This window comes from Lepisosteus platostomus, chromosome 11 (assembly GCF_059453375.1).
Source record: "Lepisosteus platostomus isolate fLepPlt1 chromosome 11, fLepPlt1.hap1, whole genome shotgun sequence".
NCBI classification, from domain to species: Eukaryota; Metazoa; Chordata; class Actinopteri; order Semionotiformes; family Lepisosteidae; genus Lepisosteus; species Lepisosteus platostomus.
This window is the reverse complement of record NC_142621.1, coordinates 3,277,908-3,305,174: the sequence shown is the minus strand read 5'-3', so window position 1 is coordinate 3,305,174 and position 27,267 is coordinate 3,277,908. Positions and strand designations below refer to the sequence as shown.

Below are 27,267 nucleotides of genomic sequence, written 5' to 3'. Positions count from 1 at the left end.
CCCAGCATGCAACGGGTGCAAGGCAGGATACACCTTGGATGGGATGCCAGTCCATCGCAGGGCACACACCAACACAAACACATACATGCTCACAGCAGGGCTAATTTTCCAAGCAGCTATGGGAGGAAACGGGAATGCCCAGAGGAAACCCACGTGAACAAAGGGAGAACATACAAACTCCGAACTGACAGCACCCCAGGAAAACAGGAAAAAGCAGAGCCACAGTTATGCTAACCACTGTTCTGCCCACTGGAGAACACCCCTGTAAAATATTTTTAATTTCACTCTTACCAGTCTCATGGCCCAGACACTGGTTAATGACAGCAGTCCTGTATGTTAAGCAGATTGCTTGGTTTCGGAATTAGGTCTTTAAATATAGGCTCTCTGTGAACAGAAAGAGTGGATACATTCCATAAAAATAAGAATCAGCAGCACTTCAGGTCTTTTTTGAAACTTTATTCCTATGCAGGAAGTGACATGGTACAAAAATAGAGCTCAGGAAACCTTTTGAAACCGTAAATAATATTGATAATAATAAATCCTTTATTGAATAATAAATTCATTTTGTCGTTGATTTAAAATACTGTAGTAAAAAAAAACAACCTCTGTCACAGTTTTCGCTTGCCCCAGAGATTCTGTATTGTTATTGTGGCAACATCTGACAACTCAGCTACAGAAAGACCCCAGTAGCAGGAAGGTCGTGGATTAAAATTTTCCTTCTCTGGAGAACTGCGTCTCCTCTGAGGAGCCCAACTGGGGGTGGAAGAAAACACCTTAAATAGAAAGGCAGTTTTGTTTCCCCCTGTTGTAATAGCTTTTGTATCTTGACATTCACACTGCAGAGGTCTCGCTGTGCATGTCCGTGTGACGTGACAAAAACCAACAAATTAAAACATCAGTAAGTACATCAAAAGATACATGGCCACTTTAAAATAAATAGCAGTCTGATATCCAAAAGAACGAGTTTGATAAAAAATAATAAATAATAAATAACTTAATGTAATAAATACTTTGCCTACAGAACAATAATGCAAAGACATTTACAGCATTCAGTGAGGATTGTCGGTTTGTGCTAAAGCAATGGACAAAGACTGAGGAAAACAGAATCCAGCTGAATTTCACTCCACCAGCTGTACCCCAGCTTTTCCATTCACCCCAAAAGTCCTCAGGCGACAAGAGCCTTCAGGCCACACTGTAGCTAACAGCGAAAGGGTTGCTTGGCCTTGCTGGGCGCGATCACGATCAAAACCTCGTTTTTTAAAAACTTGGCAAGTTTTACAAAGACAGCTGCTTTTATTGCAACAGGGGTTGCTGGACTGAAACAAAAGCTGGAACTGTGAATGAGAAAAAACACATTGACCGAGATCAACAGGTCCAAACGCCAGTCGTGCCGGCCTTTTCTTTTCTACTCCAAAGACTGCAAAGATGCATCAGAAGGAATCATCACCTGTCGCTGCCTGATGGCCCACATTCTCTCTCGTCTTCAGACGTAAGCCCCTCTTTGAAAAGCCATGTAGAGCTGTGCACTAGAGGAAACCTGACAACTTTGAACTGTGGTGCAGATATCACAAACTGCGAGGTTTGTTTTCTGACAGGCTACTGAATATATTGGCTCAACCAATTTACTTTGCTAGAACAGTTAACTGAAGTGTGTCAGAAGTAAAATAAAATTGTTCAGATCACGTGTTTTACCGAAAAAGACCTCCTCAAAGGAAACCGATTTTGTGCTTTTTGAGTTGTATTATTTATAATACTGTTTATTAACAGGAGTAGAGGACATGCCAGGCCTTACTGACAGTGTCGTGGACATCCTAATGCTTTATCTTGACCTTGGAGATTTACAGAGTAGCACTGCGATTCTCACTGTACATGCGGGACCACACTACTGCACTCCTCATTCATAAAGAGACGTGACACTTCCTGAGCACCCTAAACGAACTGACAGTCATAAAATAAGACATTCCACTCATTTTTCCGATACTTCTTGAATGTTTTGCGTTGTTAAGACAGGGACCCCAAAAAGTATAACAGCCATAAAACAAAGAAACCCGTCTGCTGTACAGATCGCTACCGAAGATACGGAGCTCTTGGCAGTTCCCTACTCAGAGCGTTGCTATTTCGTGTCTCAATGCAATTTTACTGCAATCCAAAGCAAAAAGATGCCATTTCGGCATGTCAGCCAAGAATTACATTTCTGAGAGGCTGGAGGCCTCCAGTTGTGTCCATTTGTTCTCATTGAAAGGTTTCAGAGGACAGCACCCCAGCTTCAAGAGCGAGAGCCGAAAACTGCAGCCTGACCTGCGCGGTCAAGGACAGAAGAGGACACTCCAGGAAGAAAATAATATAACAGTACAGCATCCAGACCTCTGGAGATACCGCGGACACCAACTACAACACAGTTATACAGAACAAAAGATTATCATTCCTTTGTTCTAAATCCCGAGAGGTGCTCATAGTAAACAGAAAATAGGGATTTTAAGTGCTATGTTTTTTTTAACTGAAAAATTAATAACCATATGAAACACAACAGGTTAGTGGATCATAAAACCTTTGACAATCTAGTACATTTTCTAACCAGCAGATAACAACGGTTTCACTGGGAACAAGGACCAGACATCCCAGTCCTGAGGAACACAAGACAAGACCTAGGGTTGGTAGTATATCGCCGGTCAAACCGGAAACTTTCAAAGAACAACTTCTGTGATGCAGCCGTGAGTTGGTGCAGAAGAAGTGCAACGTGAACCGAGCAGAAAACTGCTCCTTCCAGTTCCTTTTCAACGAAGGAAGAAAAAAGCGAACTGTATGTAACCGGTAATGTTAAACGTTAAGGTAGATGAAAAATGCTCTGATCCTGACATTGCTCTATGGAAGAAACACTACAATGCTGCTCCAGAGAAAACAGTCAACGCAGATACGATGGATCAGTTTTGCTAAATACGTTATCAGCATTTCTATCAACAAGAACTGCTCTTCCAACATTTAATATTTAATACACTTTCTATGATATAACATTTCAGCATGAAAACATGTCGAGAGCTGAGATGAATTCTTCTGGACTGGAGGCTGTGCTTGGCATGTGTGGGTTAAATCTGAAACCCCAGGTTCATTTCAAACCCATTTCTGATGCACCCTGACTCCTTGATTCCCATCGAATAATGCCAAAACTCTTCCCTTTAAAAAATGAAAACATTTTAATATTGTGTCCCCTTTTTCCTACATCCCTCCTCCTGCTTCAACTTTTAAATAGGCAAAATAAACATAGGAAATTAAGGCCTTCACTGGTATGGAAATGTTCTACCACATTTCAGTCGTTCTGTCTTATGAGGTACTGTAAAGCAATCTGAATGGCTTTTACATGACTAGCAGTGGCATATTGTTTACGGCCCTGAAAGCTATGCTTACTGTACAGGAGGCAAAAGAAAAACAACATGGTTAAGAATCTGCTCTTCCTTTGAGCACAATAAAGCATTGCCACACTAATATATAAATGAAGAAAGATCCGCAACAGTAAAAAAGCTCTGTTAACAGCCATAAATATTAGAAAAACTAACGTTTTTACAAAACAACAATTAAGCTACTCGAACCCTTCGCTTAACAAAATAGAAACTATGTTTAATAAATATATACATACTGTATACATCAAACAGCAAAAAAAAATGTTATGTTCCTTTGAAAAAAAATGTAACTTATTAAGTAACCCTGAAAAGAGACTTTAATTTTTGGGACTCAATGTAACCTAGCGTGATAAAAAAATTCCACCATAAACTTGCGTGCTCTGGGCGCACACTTCATCGTCAGTGCTCACCGATCTAGGTCTCTGTCATACAGGCTCTTCACTTTGCCTTTGAGGACGTACGGTTTTGATAGAATCCTACAATTAATGTCTTGAAAATGCTATCCGAGATACTTCTTTTTTTCAAATAAGTTGACAGGAATGAAAGTCAAGGAAAATGTCAGAAGGCCTTGAGGTCAAAGGTCTTGAGAGAGTTAACACCTTGCCTGGATAAAGCTTGTTACTGGAGGTACAGCAGAGGCTTATGGGAACTACGGTACGCAGAAAGCTAAGCATTCTAAGATGGCTAACTAGCATGGCCCTGAGTTTAAAGAAGCACACTTGCGGTGTGTTTTAAGTGACCCTCAGAGAAGTGTGGCAGACACTGTTGCTTTGTTTTATAGGAGGCAAAGGTCTTAGGTCCCAGGTCTTGGAAGAGACCGAGTCTTCAAGTTGTGGTGAGGGACAAGGAGTTTAGAAAAACTACAATTTTCTTTGGCAAGGTGATGTTGGGAATGGAGTTTTTTCTAGCCTTGCCCAGTAAGCAGACATATATAAAATGGCAACTGATTACACCCATTCTACATCTTCACTTTAGTTAAGCATGCTTTGCCCTTCACTTGCGCAATGTAGACTTGCACTGAACTGGGTTACAGCTTGTCACTGGGAGCACCTAATCTTCTTCAAAACACTGAGTAACTACTATCTTTTGCCAGGTTCTTTCTCTTACAAATGGAGAGTCAGCTCCAGATTTATGCACTTTTGTTAAAATGAGACTCACCTGCTTTAAAAATGTGTATCTGGCCCACAGATGTGAAAAAGGAAATTCTGAAGCAATATGTCATGAGCAAGCCGTCAGTGAAATTCATTTCCTCTTGCCTGTCTCTCAGGCATTATGTGATAAGCAAATTTGTAGTACAAGTATATTTTGCTCATTACATGCCAATACCCATAACTCAATATGGTTTCACAATAATAAAAGATGGTGGTCACCCATGTGGAGTTCTTGTCCACATGTCCCCATTGGGACACCTATGTCCTAGTGGAAACTACCCATTATTGTGGTCTCTATATGACGTGACCTTATACTCATTTTTTATAAAATGGACAAAGAATATACATCATCTTATTATCTTCAATAGCAATAGCAACGTCACCTCACAGAGCCTGTGATGTGTTATCAAGAAATGTTCTCTTCGCTAGAGGTACACTGCAGCTTGACAGGAAATATCCTTTCACTCTTTGTTTTCTCTGGCTAGCAACACTAAACTGTCTCACAGTTCAATACAAATAGATTCCTGTGTATTGCAATTCTAACAGAGTAAATCCTGCTTACTGGACTAGTAACTAGGGTGCTGCCTGGAACAATCAATGACAAGAGATGCTTCAGTTCTCAGAGTTAACGCCCAGCTTGTTTTAAAGTCTTTTTTGACTGTAGTCGACCCAGCTTTCAATTTTGCCTGCACAGTCCTCATGCCTAAGCCATGTGAAAAGAGAAGCTGTCGTTCTGATTGAGTTCATTCCACTGATCCGGCCCCGGTCCTTTCCATTTCCGTCAACTCTGGATCCTGCTGGTTCTGGTCCCAGTAATCCCCCCAAAAAAGGGAGGGAAATCCTCTCAATATCCACAGTTTTCTCTCCCGAGGGCACAGTAAAGAGGAATCAAGAAGAGAACTGCATGATCTGAGCTGTGTTCCCTTGCTCCCATTTACAGATTTCTGGGAGAGCAGGTTGGCGCATTTCCACTTTTCTGATTAAGGCATTTCTTACTCCCGGGACTGTTTCTAGCGAACACACAGCTGGAAGAGTCTTTACATATCGGAATCCTCTCCATCTCTCGCCTCCAGCAGGCCAGCGCAGCTCAGTCCCGACTCTTCGGATGGGGAATCTGGGCTCGCGTGTGCCACCTCCCAGATTAAAAGCGTCTGGAAGAAAAGGCCGTCAGTCGAGGCTCGGGCCCTGTTGCTTAGTCTGCTGCGCCCTCCCTTCTGCACAGAAGGCGGAGGGCACCGGGAGCTTTCCCCGAAACCGAAAATGCAGGCCTGCCCCCCCTCCTGTCCTCCTCCAGACTTTGAAGCGCTGGCGCGCGGCAGGTGCCCGTCTCCCGAGTCAACCCCAGTCCCACCCCTCCTGCCAGTGTCGTCTCCTCCTCCAGCTGGAGTTCCGATAAAGCCGCGCCGCCCCTCCTCCTCCTCCTGCGCTCAAACCCCACGAAGGCTCGGGCCTCTCAGCCCACGCAGCTGCACTCCGCGGCGGAGAGCCGCTCCACCGTCCGCCAGCTGTTCTCCACGTCCATGAAGGACACGGTCTCGTAGCGCGTGGGCCGGCAGCAGGGGTGGGCGGAGACGCCCTCCCGGGCCTTGATGGCCCCCTGCCGGACCAGCGCCGCGAGCACCAGGTCGTGGTCGCTGCGCGCCCGCTGGCAGCCGCCGGCGCAGTACTTGAAGCGGACGATCTCGTCGGACTCGTAGCCCAGCCCCAGGTCGCGGACGCGCAGGTTCTTGATCCGCACTCGGCAGTCCCTTTTGGACTTCTTCTCTCCCTTCCTGGGCCGGCCGGGCCGCGCGGAGCCCGGGGGAGAGCGATCCCACCGGCCCCGATGGAGCGCCGGGTCTTCGGCAAGGGCCGGGTGAGCTGTGGGAAGACAGGGAGAGGGTGAGCCGGCCAGAGGACACAGTCTGTAACCGTCCTCTGTCTTACTAAAGGGACGTTTCCCCTAAACAGCGACTGCGTCGGCCAAGAAGCAGCGCAGGCTAACCCCAGTGATGCTGTCACCTGCCTTACAGCCGAAAGTTTGAAAGAAGGAATCGGGACCAAACCCCTTGGACACGCTGGGTCCGCAGCAGCAGTTGTAACCCGTGACCCTCCTGTAACAGCTCCTCAGCCCTACCCAACAAACTACACCCCCCACTAGTGGGCTCTGCTTCCCAGCGTTACCAGTTACAGTTTATCCACGGAAATCGGACCGCTGCAGTCTCGTGGTTACTACCGAAGTGGGGGGGGAGTGGAAACAAGTCATAGGAATATTTCAATTCAACAAGTGAATAGATTGGAAAGAAAAGTCTTTAGGGTCTGTTCAAATAGTGACTGAATTATCAGTAACGCATTACTTAATGTACTCCCAGAGCATGCGGTCTTTCACTGACATCAAGGGAGAGAGTGCTTTAGCTAAAGAGAAGAGAAGCACAGTGTGGCTTTCTTCGTTAATTAAAGCTGTGCTGTTTCAGTGGAGATAACTCCTTAAAGCCTAAAACAAGCCGAATTGCAAGATCATAAAAACGGGTTAGAAGTGCTCGGTTGCGTTCTCACTGCTTCCTTCGTAGGCTTTTTCTGAAACAAGCAAGGTTTCTTTGAGCAGCTAAACCAGGGGCAGGCTTCATCCTTCTCTGCTCACACTTTTCCCTGAATGTGAATTCCCGTGAAAGGGTGGATCACTGGTTTTCTTACAGGATTTCTGGACCAGAGAAACCTTGTGCACATGTCCTTTCATGTGCCTATGGATGCTGTTTAAACTCCACAGAGAGACGAGAGGCATTCACAAATATCGCTCCTGAGGCCAACGGAATTAAGAAACCTACCGTGTGAGCAACTTCATGGCATGTGGTTCATTGTGTTCAAACTTGCAGGTTGATTTCTTGAAAGATTTAACATAATTTCATAAAACAATGCTATGCATCCAGTGCCTGAGACCATTTGTAAACTATACTATATCTTGTTAGACCGTGGGAGGATCTTTTGGGATGTTCAGATGTTGAGATTTGTAATCTAACTGTACTGTATGTATTACTGACTTGACGTATGCATTACTGACTTCGCAAACTTTACTGCTCTTCACTGCTCTTTCTGAGCCTGCTAGTCAGTCACAAAAATCTTTTTCCCAGAAAGGCTTGGTTAGCACATGTGCATTAAATTATCATTTCAAAGCTGTTCTCATGGCCAAAAGAAAAGTGAAGCAGCATTAAAACACAGATGCTCCATTTGTAAACAGAAATATAACTGATAAATATTTCTGTCTTAAATCTGAGGGAAGAAAATACTTAAAAAGTCCCTGAACTGAATTTATTAAGATTGACTCCAAATGTTGCTTCACCTGTGCACACGTGAAAATTATTTGTTATTTCCAAATGAGGATCGCCAAACTGAGGAGAGATTACCAACGCCCTCTTAGGAAGAAGATATGCTCAGCTTCCCGTTGACCAAAATCAAATTTTCAACAGGCACTGCACAAGTGAAAGTCACAGATAAGCACACAGAGTGTTTACTACAAAGTTTACCGTGGGCCATGTTAAGTCACGCTGGTTTCTCAGCACCTCTCTCCGGGGACTCACCGAACAGGCCTCCCCAGGACGAATGTGCCTCTCCGCCCTCTCTGGGCTCCTCCACCTCCAGGTTGTCGGGCGGGATCCAGACTGCCTTCCCCAGCACCGACTCCGGCTCGGGGCTGGGCTCAGCCCGCAGGCTCTCCCCGGGAAGAAGCCCGTCCACGAGGGGCAGCAGAGAGGCCAGCACCCACAGCGCCACCTGGCGAGAGCAGACAGAGCCCTGCCGTGTCTGTGCTTTCCTCCCGGGACACACCCAGCTTCCATCTCAGAGCCACAGACACACTCACACCAGACGTTACAGCACAGCGGGGCTGTTGCCTGCTTTGCCTTCTCCAGAGGGGAACCGAGCGGTAGCGACAGGTAACTGGTTTTGCAGGCCATGCACGACCAGCAGAATATGCTTTTGTGAGGTTTTGGAGGCGTCAATGATGCACAATGATAAACAGTAAAATGTAATGACTGCTAGGGGGACACTTCGGAAGTGCACGGGAGTAAAACCAGGCTTCCCATAAGCTGGCAGCCATATCACCCTGCAGCGCAGAGCTGGCGGCCCCACTGGAGCTCAGCAGGTGTGAGCCTGGTCAGCACCTGGATGGGAGACCTCCTGGGAATAACTAAGGGTCCCGCTGGAGTAGGTGCGATGGACGACACCTCGGGGCCCCAGTGCCCCCCAGATGGGGGGGGCCACGCTTCAGCAAGAGAGCAAGCAGCTCCCGCCCTGTGCGGCACCGGTGGTGTTACGGGATCTTTCAGGGTAAAAAAAGTGCCATTGAGATGCAAACCATGGTAATATAACCGGAGGTACTGTACCTTCCAGCCTCCCAGGTAGGATCCCGTCCTGAGAGACACTTCGGTCTGCTCCGGAACACTTCCTGCACTCTCCCGTCTCTTCCTGTCTGGAGATGAAGGAAGAGCCAGTTAGTTCACGCTAACACCTATCTCACCCTTGACTGAAGAACAACGTACAGATAAAAAAACCTTTTACCTTTTAACCTTTTAATTGACCCATTGTCAGAGTTCTATTTTGCTGCTATGCACAGTACTTCTGATCCACTGCAAAGTTTTAATCGTTCAAAACAAAAATAAACTCCTAGTCTGGCAGAATAAATCCATTCCTTTACTAAACTGTAAAGATTCGATTTTTCCATACATGTATATTACTCTTTTGATTTGGAGAGGATGCTTATTATGTATTAAAATATTGCATCTTGAATCCTGAGAAAAAAAATGATACGAATGCCAACAAACAGATACATGTTGAAGCTCTCATCCGAGGGTAAAGAAATTGTTCGTGTCCCGAGTGCTGTGTCCTAAAGACCTTTGTATTTTAAAAACCAACTTTGCATTTCAGCTGGCTGGGATAGGATCTGGCTTCCCCGCGACCCTGTGGGCCAAATTGAGTTCATCTGGGATATAACCTGATGTAAAACATTCGGAATAAAATAAAAACAATCAAACGGTTAGGAAAATAGTTTAAAATAATCAATTTCTATTATATTAATGCTTTAAATAACAGTAGTAGAATAACAGTTTTTCACAGTCCAGAGTGAATTAAAATACCACAGTCTTATGTACTGTAAGTCATTCTTTTTTATCTTGCCCAAACTTCATCAATCTTTTGCACATTTTCAGCGCTTTCTAAAGCAAGCACTACGTTCTGCCTCTCTGGTGGGAAAACCTCAATGTATTGAGATAGGTCACACTGCTTGTGTCGGCTTGTCTACTGAAACGATTCATACGCCTCACAAGTTCAGTGACAACACCTTCTATAGAACCCTTCTCAATGGAATTCTTAAAGAGCCAGAGATCTTTCTATTGAAAATATTAAAAGGTTTACAGAAACAGAAACTCTGCAGAAGGGCAGCAGACCATTACTGATCGAAAGCCGATAAGGTGGTCTTCCTATTACAGCGAACCTGTTTCTGAAATGACGTGCACAGTGAGGCCGACCTTTCTGTTTTACGCCCTTGACAGGGTGGGAACTACTGTACTGCCGCCACACTAACGTGGCATGAGATCAGCCCACAATACCTCGCTACAGTTCACTTATCCTTTCTAAAATATTCCTCTGAAAGACAATGAGAAACGGTGACAGCACTAAAATCTGGAAAGAAGAGATTGGTGCATTTATCAGAGAACAGAAAGGGAGATGGCTGTCACAATTCAGTCGTCCGGCATGTAATATTAAGTCACTTTAATAAACTCTTAACATTAACCGGTGAATGTTGAGCATGGTGATAATGATAAAGAATTAAGGCTGTTATGGAGGGGGGGTGTAATTCGATTACTGAACAGCTGGGGGCACTGTATAGCAACCTTTCCTCAGATCTCTTCAAGAGCAGCACAAAATCGTTTTCTCTGTCCATCGCCACTTGCGGTGTCACCTCTATCACTCCACCATTTGCACATGTTTGAAGTTGACACCGCAAAAAAAAGTCACACACTAAACTATGAGCTCTGGCATGAAGTGTGTGTTTCAAGAGAAAACGTCTGTGATGCTATGAAACTTGTACAATGAAAGCACAATAAAGCAGTGTTAGAGCCCTTACAGTACAGTTTTCAATTGAACTCTATTATTACTTTAAATCACACTGGTGATACATGACAGACAGGATTATTAAAGTGACTATTTTAAAAGAGGGTAGCAATAATGTTTTTTTGTAAATAACCTCAACTTTCAAAAAGCATTTACGATCCAGCTGCTTCAGGTCCTCTGTGGTCCTGACACAGCACAGCACAGCACCAGAACTCACATCCCTGCTCTTGCCAGGGGCTGTGTGCAGCATCCAGCATGGTTTATAAGAGAGATCCAAGACCACGCTGTCTCTATGACTCACTTTACTGGGAGAACATTTACATACAGTACAATATTTGGATGCAAGACTTATGCCATGAAGCAGGAGGGATTGGATTGATCTAGAAACAACACAACTGCTTTTTTTTTTTGCAGATACTTTTAGTTTAACCCTGTCTTCTAAAAGGCACACATGTTGCAATGTCTTTATGACTTGAGAGCCCCTTCTCCAGGATTTGTTGGATCGTATTACCCCCGCTGATAACGATCAGGACTGTGGATGCCGTTTCATTAATTTCAGAGGAAAGCAGCCATGAAGAGAATTAAATAAAGGCTTGTATAGGATTTCAATGGTTTTATTACACGTCTGCGTATAAAAAAGGATTTATGCACGATATGGGAACACAATAGGTTTAAGAGCAGGCTGTCATAATATAACTTATAAGTGACCACCAAGGATTCATGGGGAGATATAAATAGAAGGACAAATCAACAACAGGAGAGCATGTTGTTTTTATCTCTTGCTTTTTATATCTCTTTTACTGCTGTCAGCTTTCTAAAAATAGCCTTCCCTGCATATAAACCTGCACACATTGCTTCCCTGTGGCAGGAACACAGTACAAAGGCTTTACGGAAGACACACTGATAGCAAGTGGACAGGAGTCCAGTTTTTTGAAGTCCTAGTATTTGCAGTATAAGAAGCATAAACACTGCTGCTAATTATCGTTATGTGTATGACTGTGTCTTTGATGTGCAGGTCATCGCAAAAGACTGCAAGATAATTTAAAAAAGTATTAGGAAAATTGGACAATACAATCAATGCATTAGTCAGCTTGGAAGGGGGCTTGTACCAAAAACTGAAGAGACTCCTTAACTGAACTGAAATTGCTTTAAGATTACTGAGGTACAAGTCTTAGTCTTAAGGAACGCCTGTGCGTAAGGCACTGCAGAATGCTTTGGAAAAATGCGTATTGTTTATCACAGCAAAGACTATAAAACAGATTCCATTCTACCAAGGCTCTGTACATGAACTACGAGGTCGTTTGAATTTATTTCTCATTACCAGAGGTGACAGCTTTGTTCTCGCATTCCACACCATTCAGGGAATTAACACGGGGCTCGAGGAATGCCAGAGAAAACTTTGCAATCCTAACCACCCCTGCTCAACACTGATTGCTGGACGAGGTTACTCCCTGGACCTGTCAAGGACTGGCAAGGATCAAGCCTCTAATTGCTTATTGTTATTAGCAGTGGAGATTAATTAACCCTCCCGTTCTGCCATCTACAAGGAAAATGAAAGCCATTAAGGGAAAGCATTGCAATTGATCTGCTTGCACTGCAGCCCCAACACTTTAAATCAAATCTCATTTCCAGACTGGGAAGCTGAAAGAGGACACTAGGCAGGACACTTTCATGCTCTAACCTGATTTCGGACTTGTGCATTTCAGGTAAAACAGCCTTTTCAAAGCTGCCATTGATGCCTGTTTTCAAAGGCAATGAGTGGCTTTAATGTTGTGCGAGGTAACCTCAGCAGCTGTGTGCGTTTTAATGTCTTCCTCTGCATGGTGGGGCCCACTCTCCTTCTTGTGTGGCACTGTTGTGCACATCAGAATGAAACCTGGCAGCAGGGAGATGCCATCATGAGGTCAGTCTTGTTTCAACCACTTCAAAACTTCTCGAAACTTAAAGAACTGCCACCATGTGAGTAACAGTGATATGATAAATAACTGTCCCAGTGCAGCAAGACAGCGATGCTAACCACTGCATGACCATGCTGCCTTTACAAACTTTTTCATTCCTATTCCTCAGTATCATCCTCACACCAGCCCATTTCATCCTGCCATTCTCTTACTAACTGAGCGCCATGGGGTTCCTGCTAGAACAGAGAAGGACTCGTTATCTGAAAGACTCATCATCTCTCCTAATGTCTTCCTGTACCCACAACGACTGTACTCCTACACCACTACACACACATGCAAGCTGAAATTGCACTGTCCCCTCGATAGCCCAGTAAAACTGTAACAGGCATAATAATATTTAATATTTATTAATTAACCATACTATTTTTAACCATACTATTTTTGTGCTGTTCCAAGAATTACTTTGCACTGTTTTTGTCCTGTTATATTTTCTCTGTTTGTGGAATTTTGCACAGTTTTGATTACTTGATTACATGTTATTTACGTTATGTTATTACATGTTGCTGTTATTGTGTTACTGTCGATTGTCTTATCTTCTGTCCTATTTATATACTGCACCTGAGTGACTAATGAGAAACACTTTTCATTATACTATGCACCTGTGTAAGTTTAATGACAATAAAGTTGAATTGAATTGAGTTGAATTGAAAGGACAGCCTCTGTATCAAGGGCCCTTTAAGGCACTTTTGTCTTAAAAGCTTCATGTTTTGCTGTTGTAGTGAGTCGCAAAAGGAGAACCCAGGGCAAAGCTGACTAAAGGAAGTCTGTGCAGAGGTCAGGAAAGGTCTGCTGTGTTTTACTGCCCTTTGACTCCAGGGCCCTCTGCCCAGAGGGCTATAAAAGAGGCTTTACCTGTCAGCCGGCTGGAATTAACAGGTGTTGAAGTAAAAGCGAGAGAACAACAAGGATTAAATGGAGATTTTGGTCAATGATAACAGTCCGGTAAAAGCATACAGTTTTATAAGATCTAATTTTATGATTTGAGCTGGTTGATTATTACCAGACATTCTTTCCTCAGGTGAGCCAGGCTGCTGTCAAAAAGCAACTGCTCTGCAAGCACGTAATCTCACTCCCTCTACTTCCCTCTGTCATAAAAATGCAATAAATTCCTTCACACACTTCCACTTGTCTCCCAGACAGGCAGTGCCACTGCTCTGCAAACCAGGAATCACTGCCCCAGGGCCTCCTCGAAAACGAATACATGGCTGGATGATTGAGCTGTCATCTGAGGTCAGACTGCAATTGGGAATTAGAAAGAATACACTACATAGGATAAGAAAACAATCGTAGCTTCTTGCTTCCGCACACCATGAATTGTACAAATGTGGGCATCTGATACAAGCTCTTCTGTAACAAAAACTAAAATAAATACGTTTTTGGAGACAAAATCCCTTTTTCAAATTCACGTTTAACACACATTAGAGCTGCAGTGCTTCAACATGACTACTATGGACACCACTACTACTGCTGCTACTGCTGCTGCTGTTGCTACTATTACTGCTTCTACTACTGCTACTGCATTCTTTAGTGGTGCCCCTGTAAACCAACTTCCTTTCTCCACACCCACCCAGGCCATTTCAAGGACATGGGGAGGGCAGCGCTGGTCACCGCTCGAGACAGCAGCTCGCAGAGCTGGCCCTGGAGCAGCTGCTGTGAAGCAACCAGCAAAACGTATCCGAACGCATGAACGTGACCAGCGACGCGCTGGACGAGCTGCAAGCACGTCATAGCCTTCAAATCCAGCTGCACTACACCTGCCGAGGGATGCACTCTTATTGAGAATACACGAGGAATCCTCCTGGAGGTCTGACAGCTCTCCCCAGCACAGCTGTCTCGCGCACTCAGAAGAGATGGGCGTGATAACACTATAATGCATTCTATTGCACACTGGATTGAGCTGCCAGGAAGTCCAACTGCATCTCAACAAAACCCTACAGAAATGACTTCAAGTCAGAGCTGGAGGGTGAAGAATCAGTGACAGAGTAAAGTGCTTCTGAGTAATGGACTGTAACAGAAGAGCATTGTGCTCATGATCTTTACAGACCCGTGCAAAGCATTCTGGGAGGCCTCATCATGAAGGACCCTACAGACGCTATTGTGTTGTGTTACACTGTCCCTGTAAAGATGTGATCAAGGCCTCAAATGTCAGAAGTAAGATGGTCCATTTTAGCGACAAGGAAGACAGGGATCAGCCATAAGCTAAAGCCCTTTGTTTGAATTAGAGGGCTTCCCTTTGTGACTGCATTCAGAAGGCAAATAAGAAGGAAACTGAAACAGACACTGCAGGAATCCAGATGATGTTTATATGGTGTCTTAAGAGTACACCGTGGACAAACATGCATGAGTCATGAGCATCACAGGTCATCTGCAGGACAGCTCCTGCCTGTCTGCTGAACTACACCAAGGAGTTGATGGGAAGGTTCATTCGAATCCACTGTGTCAGATCTGGAGGGCAAAACCAGGGATGTCATTTTTGAGACAGAAAGTAGCGGGACTGCTGCTGAGCCTGAGACCTCAGAAATGGGAAGCACAACCTTTCTTCAGGACAAAGCGCAGATAAAGGGATGCTCAGTGGAAATTAAGAGGAAACGTATATGAATGTCTAGGATGTACCTCCACACAAAGTCATGTTGGGTTGGGCTAAACAAACTGCTGGGGTCTAATAGATCTTGATGTCCTCAAAAGGCATCTGGTGACCACACCGGCAAGATAGGCATCTACTTGTTTTTAATGTTGCTTATGTTCTTGTGATTTGAAAACCCTTAACAAAGACGGAGCACCACCACAGAAGAGTCCTGATTCCCACGAGTGGTGGGAAGTCCTGGCCCAGTGCGAGTGGTCCGGTGGTAATGGGGTAGTGGGGCAGAACAGGGGTTAGGAGTCTGGACTTGTAACTGGAAGGCTGTGGGATCAAGTCCCAGGTGAGACACTGATCTTGTACACGATACTTTTTCCAGATGGATCCAGTAAAACACTCGGCAGTATACAGAAAAAGGGTGCAAATATTAAGTTGCTTTGCACAAAAGCATCAGCCTGATAAACCTGTATGCAGGAAGTACTGCACATGCTGCAGTTTTGGATCGCTGTCTGCCTGGATTAGCTCCCTTTACAATGCCTTCTAAAGAGGTTCTCACCCTGGCATTCCCTCCAGTCTGAACAAGCTGTCGAGAAATGAGAATGTGCCAAACCACGTGGGGAACAACTGTGAGTTTAAACCTGATGGCTATTTACAACGTGAAGCATTCAACCAAACAGGCTTGGCACACCGTCTTCTCTAAAAGCCTGTCACAAATTCCATCGTATACACACATTACTGGACAGTAGCATGTGTGCTGCATTCATATCTATCTTATATCATATACTGTAAGTGGCTCATTATGCACAAGATCTTAGGAGCAATACTGAACAAAATAAATTGTTGTTTTGAGACATCTCTCTGTTGTTAGAAGATTGCAGGAGTGTGCATTCAATTGTTATACATTGCATCAAAAACATTGCGAATGAAAAAAAAGAGCCAAGTTACAAATTCAACGAGCAACCCATCTCCAAACCTCAGTCATACGCAGACAGTCTCACATGTAAGGAAGTGACTACAGTGCCCATGGGCAGTAATGTGAGAGACTCAATGAGTTGAAGAAACAAATGTGTGGGATGTCTTGTGCACCAAGTGTGAGGCACGAGACACTTGTAGTACATACTTGCATGAAGCTTATCAATAGCGTTTTTGTAAAATAGAGATTTATCTCCCCTATTGTGTTGGAAACAATGAAGAACAGTTTTCCCATTTAAAAAGGCTAACCAATTTCACTTCAGGTTTGAAGTGTCTTAAGTTGTATGGACAGGTCACATATACAGTGTTATTTATCACAAATAAACGTAGGAATTTACAATTGGACAGCATGTCTTATAAGAAAATCCACTTACAACGTAGAACAAAGTAGTCTGTATTTCACTGATCAGACTAAAAGATGGTTTTACGGGAGTGCAGTGTTTTCCCCTACGGTCAGACACAGGAAGCAATCCAGAGAAAAACAACCAGATACATCCCTGGGCTTAAGGGTATGTCGTACACTGACAGGCTGGGGGGAACTGAATCTTTTCGGTCTTGAACAGAGGAGACTATGAGGAGGCCCAATACCAGTTCCTCAAAGGCACTGACAGAGTCAGCCCAGTGGAAGTATTTAGAGCCAACAGTGAAACACAAACCAGAGGACACAAGTGGAAACTATGAGGAAGTGCTATTAAAACTCAGAACAGGAGGCACTTCTTTACATGAAAGGTTGTAAATGTCTGGAACACATGCTGCCCACCCATGCTGATGAGGGAGACACCCTAGGCTCCTTCAGAAAATGGCTGGATGAGATTCCCCGACTACATACCTACTAGACATGGCTGCATTTGGAGCTTTTCCACAGACAGCGGAATAAAGAACAGGCTAAATAAGAGTTCAGCTGCAGTTTTCCATTATGCACAAATCATTTATTTAATCAAGGGAACTTAAACCATGTAAAGCTTTACTATGAACTTGATCCTAATTCATATCAGTAGATGGTCACTGTTTCTTCTAGGAATGCCTCTCGTGCTTGTTTTGGACAAAGCAGCTGATTCGGAAATTGTTTGATCCCCCAAATTCCAGTCCAGCTCAGGGAGCCCTGGTTCTCAAAGTCCTCTCCTTCCCTCAGGAAACCTCTGCCCAGATCTAAACAATCGAGACGTTTCTCTTCCAGGATCATAGCTGTGAAGAACGTCGCTCTGGCCCTGCCGAGATTCTGTATTCACATTAGGAACTGCCACCATCGGAGCTGCTTTTAAGGAGAGTGAGGCTACATGACAATGTGTGTTTGTTTTTCTGTGTGATTAAAGGGGAAAAACTGCTCCTAATAACACGAATGGAGACAAATCCTGTAGAAGATTTTGAGTCTAGGCTTTGGCTAGGAATTCTTTCCAGCGACTACGTACAGTACAGTTTGTTTAATTCTGCACGAAAGAAAAAGTCATTACAGGAAGTATAATTATAGCACCAGCGCGCTTGCAATGGCTTTTAAAATCCTTCTAGACAAACAACGTGAACTTAGATGCTAGCTGTACCACAAGATGTAGCATTGCATTCCACAGACAGAAGATACAAAATGTCAACGTAATTGAAAAAATACATTGTAAGTACTATCCTGGCATCGAAATTACTGGTTCTGAATATCAGCCAATTCTACAAAGGCTACAACTTCACTCTAGACAAACAAAGTGAATTGGTATATAGAGTACAGCTGTGGGCCTAAATTCCACTGAAAATCATACAACGTCAGACACAGTTCCAGTGCTGAAGTTAAATAGCACACAGGCAGACCACTAAACCAGTCAGTAATGTCTCAGTCCGTAATTGATTCTTTTAGCAGCTGAAAGTCAGACTCCATCTTTCTCCCCAGATAAGAAGTTGACCATGGTTGCATCTGCAAAACCAGGCTTTGCCGTGATTATACTATGCAAATTCTATCATGTAAAATACTTTTTCCAACGACGTACAGAAACCATGCCCACACTCTCCCATGGTTTCCTCTGTCGTGTCCTTCCCTGAGAAAACCGCGATCATTAAAGCATTAGAAGCGCAGGCCTCGAGTGGTTCAAGGCCTGTGACTGAGCTCGAAACCCAGACTGATGTGTGTTACTGTCCGGGACGCAGTTTTTATTTTGCTTTCCAAATTAAGTGGATATTGTTTGCATTCCTTCGCATGCAGTGTCCTCACAAGCACAGCCTTTGTGGTGTAGCGAGCCAGCTGCCTTCTCAGTTCTCTGCCACGATCCCCCACTCTCTCTCACACACAAACACATAATCCACTGAGCTACAGTACATCACTGCCCACTTGTGTAGTCAGCCCAGGACCATATCTGATCCCTATCGTAACCGACTATTAACACAACTAAAAAAGAAACCTGACTACAAGGCAGCTGTTCACTCAAGGAAGGAGATTCCTTTACTTTTACAGGTGCAAGGACCACTTACTGTACAGCACTGTTTTAAGTGTAATGGAGTCGCACTTACAAAGGTCTGCTCCGACAGTTTTTTTGAGAAAATCTTCCATTCAAATGCAATTAAAAGGTTACTAGTGATGTCACAGGAACATACTGTAGGAAACAACATTAAGATTCTACATACTGTACATTCTAACTACACAATAAGAAATGGCATGGGGCGCAGTGGTCAGCATCCCTGCTTCACAGCACTGGGGCTTTGGGTCCAGTTCTGGACCTGGGGTGCTGTCTGCGAGGGTGTGTGCCCTGTGATGGACTGGTGTCCTGTCCAGGGCGTATCCTGCCTTGCAACAGTTACTTGCCAGGACAGACTCCAGCTCCCCTGCACCGCTAAATTGGAGGAAGGGGTTAGAGAATAGATGGATGGAACAAAATTAGAAAAGAAAACATAGTCTTTTACTTATTCTCATTTTCCATTAGAAAATCAACTTTATTATTATTATTATGCCTCACTGGCACAAACACCAGCAGGCATGTGGGTCTCCAGTACCAGGACTGAACTGACTGGAATATGAAGTAAAATTATCTCTTCATTTGTTTGCTGCCCGTAAGAAAATTCTCAGTGGAAATGCTTTATATTTTATTTCCAACATTATAATTAATACTACTTCCTTACACTTATATAGCGCTTATCTGGACACTACACTCAAAGCACCTTTTATACAGTGCAGTGTCCCCGTCACTACTGTATACTGGGGTATTAGGATCCACACAGAACACAGGGTGAGCGCCCCCTACTGGTCCCACTAACACCTCTTCCAGCAGCAACCTTAGCTTTCCCAGGAGGTCTCCCATCCAGGTACAGGCCAGGCTCCCACCTGCTGAGCTTCACTGGGTTGCAAGGTGATATAGCTGGTGGCATGTATCTGAAAGATATCTGATAGCTCCAACATAAACAGAGTCTGATGACTGGTGACTCTAACAAAGTGGTCTTCCTGCCTTCTGCGTGTATTCTATAGTGACATGGGGATGTGGTATTCACAACTTGTCCCTAGTTAGGATTCAATCACTGTCTCCCAGTGGGAGAATTCAATGTCATGGGGAGTCCTAGGGGGCGGTGTCATGGGAAAAGGCTCAGACTGCACTGTTTCAGACTGCCTTGTTACAGATACAAATTGAAACCAGACTCGTTTAAACCTCACATTTATTATTAATTCTATGAAGTGCTGCATTCTAAATAGAATTAGTCATGTCATAATTTCACATCTAAAACAACGGGATAAGAGGTATTCCCTCTGTGAGTCACTGAGGAACAAAAAATGTGGAGTGCCTGCAAGGTAAAAACCAAAATTACCCCATAAACTCCAGGCACCCACTACTCCAGAGGGCAGGAGGAGCGAGATTACCGGTACATCTTCAGCCCAGCTCAGGTTCTTCAATCCCCGTCAGCCTCACGACTCGGCAATATCTAAGTTATTGCCACATGTTCGAAGAGTGAGCAGCATTGCATGGACACATAATGTAATCCCAATCTTGGCGTTAATTGTCTTCAATCCGGGAGGGAAAGAGGAATTCAAAATCATTATTTATTTAGCTTCCCTTCAATGGAACGATCTAGTCAGCAGATCCAAATGGACTGGAGTGGTGGCTGACCTCTGCAAAGAGCAGGCACCCCTATTGCTCGAGAGAACTTCTAATGCTGAGCGTTGTTATTAATTTATCATTTGCCCAAAGCTTTTATCCCTAACAAACCTGAACCCATTACAGAGACATGCGTTCTGTGGAAACAGTCCGAGTCACGCACCTTGTTCAAGTGTGCAACAGGAGCAGTCACATAACTTTCCAGCTACGAACCCTCACCACTACTCCACAGAGCTGTGGCCTCTTCTCCTCTCTTCCGATAGAACCAACACACGCAGTTCACTGGCCGTACTTGGCTTACAGTCCACATCCTGGAGCACAATGTGTTCACCCTCACAATTTCTAATGCACTCTGCCCTGAGGATGGAACCCAGGTTTGTTTTCTGTTTATCCTGTCTCATTCAATATCCTGCCTGGCAAACGTATAGATCACATTTACCCAGTAGAGGATCTGTGAAAATCAAAGAGCAATGTCACTTCCCATGACTAACGTATGATATACTATAACACAGAAAATACTTTTCTAAACACAAGACCTACAGCATAGAAATAAAACTATTATTTTACAATACAAAAGGTATTATTACTATCATTGTTATTATTATTATTATGAGAAGGTAAACCAAACATTACATGGAAAAACATTTTTTAACAAAAAATTAAAAATAAAAAATGATACCTGATGGGAATGTTCTCATTTGAACGGTGGTGTTGTAGTTTGTGGCCTGTGTTCTATATTCTACTCTACAACTCTGAGGAACACAGATGTTGAGGAACAGTTGCAACCCACTGGATAACGTTTCTGGGCTCACATGGGTTTCGTGAGTCAAGCGTTTGAAGTTGGGGACGATGCTTTCTCTCACACCCCACAGGTCTGGACCTCTGGCCCTTACTGTCAGTCGGCTTCATGATTGATAACGGGCTCCAGATCTCCCTGCGCCTCGCCCTTCAAACCTTCACTTCGCACTTCAGGGTGACGGACACGGTCTCATTTAACAGTAGCCTTTTCTCTTTCAACTCTTAAGAAAACCATTTAATTAAATTCCTGGGAAATGCACGCTGGAAAACTCCTCTTCGTCTAATAAACGAAAGGCTTTATGTGATGAAATCAAAAACAAATGGTGGAAAATGTACTTCATGTCCCGCTAACCCGTTCCTTAAATGGGAATATAGGAGAGCAGACTGGGCTGGCAGTGGGATGCTGGGATAGGGTTTCAGTCAGCGGAGTGGAGTGTGCCATTTCTGGGACCCAGTGGAGCGTGTGTGTGCGAAGGAGACATGAGCCTGCAGAAAACGCGGTTTTCCAATTGAAAAATAGAGCAGGAACAGAGACATCCATTGCATTCGAAGGTGCGCAGAGAATCATCTACCGCCGTGACAAGGAGACCAAAACATTTTAGTCCACTGGCAGGGAGTAAAGGTTTGTATGTGTCCTTTTTGTACAAGAGAAACTCCATTCACCCTGTCTGCACCAATACAATAAAAGTCACACTAGAATGAGCTGTGATGAAAAAGGTTTGTTGATCTTGTTGCTATAGTGAAATGTATCACATCCAGGGAGTTTTTTCCCCTGTCGTTTGTTCTTTTTCTCCCACTGTTTGCCTTTGCAGTCATGTTATACTACAGATGAATTACCACATTCACGTGAAGGCATTTTTTATTTGCCATTGGTTGTGTTCGGCCTCTTTTTTAACCTTTGTCTGCATTAAGGAGATGTGCTGCCGACAGTCAGAGAATGACCTGTACATTACTTTAACAAGGAAATTAAAGGATGTGGGGTTCTGTCAAATAAACATTAATAATTGTGTATACAAAAATGGTTATTTCGTGTAAGGCTTTCTACACAAATCAGAGACACTGCATTTTGCATACAATAGCAATGTTACACTTCTTAAAGGCAGTTATGTAGCACTTTTTCTCAACTAAAGGCTTGAACATAAACTGAAAGACATTAAAAATGCTTTCAGTATATAAAAAACAAATTAGGTAATATCAACACTCTGATAATTAGAAAGAATATAAAATATCTCCATTATGTAGATCCTTTATGTACTCTTGCCTGATTGTTCCCATAATGAAAGCAGGTTATTTATGATTCACGGGCTGTGTTTTCAACTTAAAGGACACATCTGTGCATGAATTGTGGTGCAATGTAGCTTACCTCCAAACTTCAGCACAGAACCCCACAATTAGGAATGGTTTGAATCAGCTTCCAACAGCCAGCATGTCCCTCTCTTTACAAACTCTACAGCAGTAGTTGGTTTGCCCAAGTCTCTGCATTCATGGGTTCCAATTAAAAAAAACCCACTGCTCCCCATTACCATGTGTGAGCTCGACAAATGATGCTCAGACTAATTTGAGGCAACGACCTGCACTGTACACTCCTGTTATTTAACAGAAATAACCTTGACCATGATTGACACGTTTAACCTGTCGAGTGAGACGTGCTATTAAGCACAATGTAATTTACTGTATTTGGATGAACTGCTGCAGTCAAATAAAAGATTGGATTCTTGAACACGATTTCAATCTTGAACAATACTTTAACACACTGTAGGTTGTTGGGTCAGCTAAGATTCTGCACAAGAAACATGATTTTATGGTGAGAGCAAGTACTGCAATTGTAACCTTCAGCGTGCCCTTGAGGTGTAAAATAGTTGATTCCCTTTGCTTCTGTAACAATTTGTTTATTGTGTTAAAAAATACAGCAAACCTAAAGTTCATTCGCTACACTAGAATCTGGTGGGATTGCCTAAGATAAACTGCTAAAAACGTCCACTATGTGTTAGCAGTTGCATGACAAAATGCACATGCTTAGTATACTTGATTTGTCCCTCTGAGATACCGCACATAGTAACTAATATTTACAATTCACACTTATTAATCTTTTATTTGCTTAGAGTTTTTTTCTGAAAGGATCTCAAAGCACTTGGCATATAGCAGGGGCTTTGCTTCAACCCAATACACATAATGTGTGGTATTTCTCAGCAGGCCTTGGAGACAATACTAATGATCTTTATGGAGCATATACTGTACGTCACATACTGGGTCACTGCAAACCAGCATGGTCCTGCTCATCCCTTGCTTTTCAATAACACTAAACTTGCAAACAGCAAAACAAATGTAATATTGTAAATAGTTATGTATTTATGGTTATCTAAAATTAAAAACATGCTCTCCTGTTCAGAATTACAAGCTTTTTTAAATTAATACATTATAGCCTATAACCTACTCTGTGCAAACAATAAAATACTGTAAAAGCAAAAAGGAAGTATCAAGAGCCTTTGGATTTAGACTCAATACAGATAAGAACAGGGGAAAATTCAGCAGCCACAGTATATGGCTCTAAAAGCTTTTTATGTTGTACTAGAATGCCCGGGGTTATTCAAACACCATCAGTGTCTTCCCTCTTTTGCAGATCAATAAGTAAATCTGACTCCTTATTCATGACCTGCAATACTGACTGGACCACTGTTACTAATTCTAAAAGAAATGCTTCAGAAGTGTTTATTTTTCCTCGTCAATCTGCTGATAGGGTCAGGCCCTTTGAAAATTTGACGTACTCTGCTCAAACAATTATTACAGAGGTGTGTGTACAGTATGTGTTTGAGTGCATGTGGTGGTAGGGTAGCTCTTATTTAAATTAAAATGCATGTATTATCCTGCTTTAAACTTGATCACCACCTACTCAAGAACACATTACCCCCAAGTTCTCTTTGATAGCATCCACAATACTGTGCCAGGCCAAGACAGAACTTATTTAAAAGGCAAACAAATTAAAAGGCAGCTACAAGAGCTCTGCTTTTGGCTCGTACTTCACACTCTTTCACTAATGTACACATCTGCACATATAAGTACATTCAGATACGTACAGGTCTCACATTTGTACAGCCTGTCACGCTGAATGTTAACTGAATGCGCCATGCTTTTCCCTAAGGAAAACGACTGAAATACAAAACGTTTTAGATTTAATGGCGTTTTCAACTTTTGGTAACACCGACGCAATAGTGAAAAAGCAAACCCGACTGATGACAGGTGAGACTAGGTCATATGAAGGAGCCTTTTTGGATATTTGTAAACGGAGCACAGGGATGTTGAATACTGCGTCAAGTGCAGAAGGAGATTGAAGTGTTTTACCACCTTCATATTTCGGAGGAACGTCAAGCACCAAGATAAAATTCCTTTAGCCTCCGATCTGAATGGGCACTGGACGCCGAGTTCACGAAAGCGAAGGCTTTCTGCTGAGAAACTGCCGGGGCAAAGTCAGCGCACTGCGATAAGAATGTGCCTTTTACAAATACACATGAAAAAATATTCGTTGAAAGAAATCAACTGAACGTGAGTTAAAGTTATTACTTGCTAGAAATCCTGAAAGATATGTCCCCGGCAAATCCATAATTCGCTAACGCTGACTCCTAAAGTAAACAAGTGCTTTTGAGATGATTACCTCATTAATTTAAAAAAGAAAACTTCCCCGAAGACAGATGGAAATGATAGGTTAATGGGGCTCTGGCGGGTCTCAACCAGGGTGAAATCTGCAAGCGGGTACTCTTAACTAATCGGGACACACGCTCTTGCTACTGAAAAGCAAGAAACTCGTTCTCGGCACGATGCATCGGTTATTCGCTCGACAGACCTCGACACACAACCGGGCTGCAACGGCTAAGACACCTTGTTCCCTCCTGGGACTCGTGCCCGGTGTGTCGGAGTGCGGCCGAAGCACAAATAATTCAGCGAATTGTTACGTTATTTATTACGCTAGATATTTGTTATTTAGACTACAACGCCAGCACCACTCCGTCATAAAACAAAGGCTGCATGATACTTATAGTAAAGTGATATATATATAAATGTATAAGTAATATTGGATCATTCTTTGCTTCGTGTGAAGATACAACTATACTCCATCTAAATCATCAACTGTCAGCAGCACAACGAAGCGAATGTAGATGCTCAACAGGTGCTCTCTGTCGCCCTCTGGGAAAAACGTGCGGTTACGCGCCAGATGAGCGCCGTTCCAGTTGCAGGACACGACAAAACCCACAGCCCCCAATGGGAACCGATTGCCCTGCTGAAGGCGAAAGGGTATCTTTAGTTGTTAAGATGGTCCCCAAACCACTTAAAGCGACCAAGCTCGTCGTTACCGTGTCCTCCTCGCGTCCCGGTGCGTCCCCAGCGCGTCCCGCACCGATCCGCACCTCTGGGTGCCCCTCCTTCTCCGCCGCTGCTCCGCATCTCCCGGCTGTGTAAAACGCACATGGAGAGCTCCCTCACAGAAGCATGATGTATTCGCCCTCCGCGCTTTCCCCCCTGCCTGTCAGGCTGGGTGTTTTGTTGCTGTAATTTTGGTCAGGGGCTGCTCGGCCGATCCACTGCGGTTGTAGACTTTCAAAAGGCTTCGGTTTCAGACCGCTAAGGCGCCTCCCTCTGTAACCAAGCCCGGTTTCGTCTTTCTTCTTCTTTTCAGTAATATGTATATTTATAATATCTTCCACCTTTCCGACACACGGCGCTTGGCGTCGAAACAGCGCACAAGTAGGTGTTGGGCTCCAGACTGAAGTTCCCGGCTGATGAGAGTTATTTAAATGTAAGAAACAGCTGAGCGGCGCCCTTGAAAATGAAGGTGTAGTATTATATTGTTTTCTCTGCAAGGAGAAAGAAATAAAAAAAAACAAGTTTGCAAAGAGAAAAATAATTCTAAAGTAGAGAATATACTTGGCAACAGCATCAATAACACTGTCTTTAATATAGTAGCATTGCTATCTTCAGAATACAGATCAATGTGAAATGCATTGTGATTCTCGGTCCTTATGATTTTAGGTCGATTTTGAAAACCCCATATTTTTATGCATTGTGCTGTAAAGTCGGGGCTATATTCAAGATCAGAACACCAAACTGATTCCGTAAATTCCTCTAATTAACTGCCCAATTAATATGTTCGGTGCAACCGGGCTCATACAAATCAGTTCAGAACTGGCGGCGTTGCGTATTCTACTTAGGAGCCGAGACGAAAGTAAGTTTTACCGGCAGAAAAAAGAGGCAAGGGGATTTTTCATTTGCTAAAATTTCCACAGATTATCTTCGAGAAAGCGATGCACAAATGTACAGGTTTAGCTGTTTTTTTATGCTTAATTTCGCTCCAGGGTGCCTCGCTTTTCCTCTCAAGTGCAGCACAGAGCAACTACTTCTATGGAACTGGAAGGCAGCGCGTCTTGTGTTTTGAAACAGTGATATTTCCCAACAGTTTAACCCCCCACCACCACCCTAAGTGCAGAATGCATTTTCAGTTTTCAGTCTGTCACGATCTCAGATATTCTGGATATTCCTCTCTTTTTTTAGAAGCGCAGATTAGCAACCAGACGGGCTGACATTAAGCAGTATTCATTTGTAATGCCCGAGGGCTACACGAAATGATTCGCGTAAGGAGGGTATCTCTGTAGTACATCCAGCGACTGCGATCTTCTGTTCTTAACCCACTGCCCGTTTCGATAGCACGACCACACGAATATCAGTCTGGATAGTCCACTCCTCTGTTGGGCCACTGTTGTTTTTTTACAACTTAGAACTTCATATTGAAAGCACGGATCGGCAGGGCATTCGCAAGAATTAGTTACCATTTTGGGCGACTTGAATTTTTTAACCGTGTATCTGAAACAAGTTCTCCGGTATTCACACTGATGCCGCGGACGAACCTGCTGTATGAGGGGGCGGAAAAAAAAAGTAGGATTTGCAAATTAACGTCGCTGGTCAGGATAACGCAGTGGACACTTACCTCTCCAGAACTTCGTTTCCTGACAGAAAAGAAGTGTTGTAAGTCGCAAACGTGTTGATACAGCAATCCTACGGCGACAAAGCTTCATTCCAGGTAGACGTGCCCCCTGGATGGGTATATACAGTAAATGATTCCTTACAATACAACGCGCACACAAAGGGATAGAATCAGCTGCCAGTAATCCGAATTTCTGTTGCCGATTTCAGCCAGAGGTGATGCTGCCGTTGTCCTGTCAAACTCCTGTCCCGCAGATGTACACGGCGCTCGGCACGTTAAGTTGCCAGTAATGAGGCAGGAGC

The 27,267-nt window shown here is 43.6% G+C and overlaps 1 protein-coding gene across 1 annotated transcript; it reads right to left on the bottom strand.

Annotated features, from left to right (window-relative positions):
- Positions 1–441: 441 nt before the first annotated feature.
- On the bottom strand, positions 442–27,246 carry artn (artemin). Its single transcript, XM_088597881.1, has 5 exons — positions 26,969–27,246; positions 25,341–25,841; positions 8,905–8,990; positions 8,101–8,293; positions 442–6,406 (listed from the first exon to the last, which is right to left on the bottom strand). Exons 2-5 carry the CDS (start codon positions 25,453–25,455, stop codon positions 6,000–6,002), a joined length of 801 nt encoding a protein of 266 aa, XP_088454007.1. The 5' UTR covers positions 25,456–25,841; positions 26,969–27,246; the 3' UTR covers positions 442–5,999.
- Between the last annotated feature and the right edge of the window lie 21 nt (positions 27,247–27,267).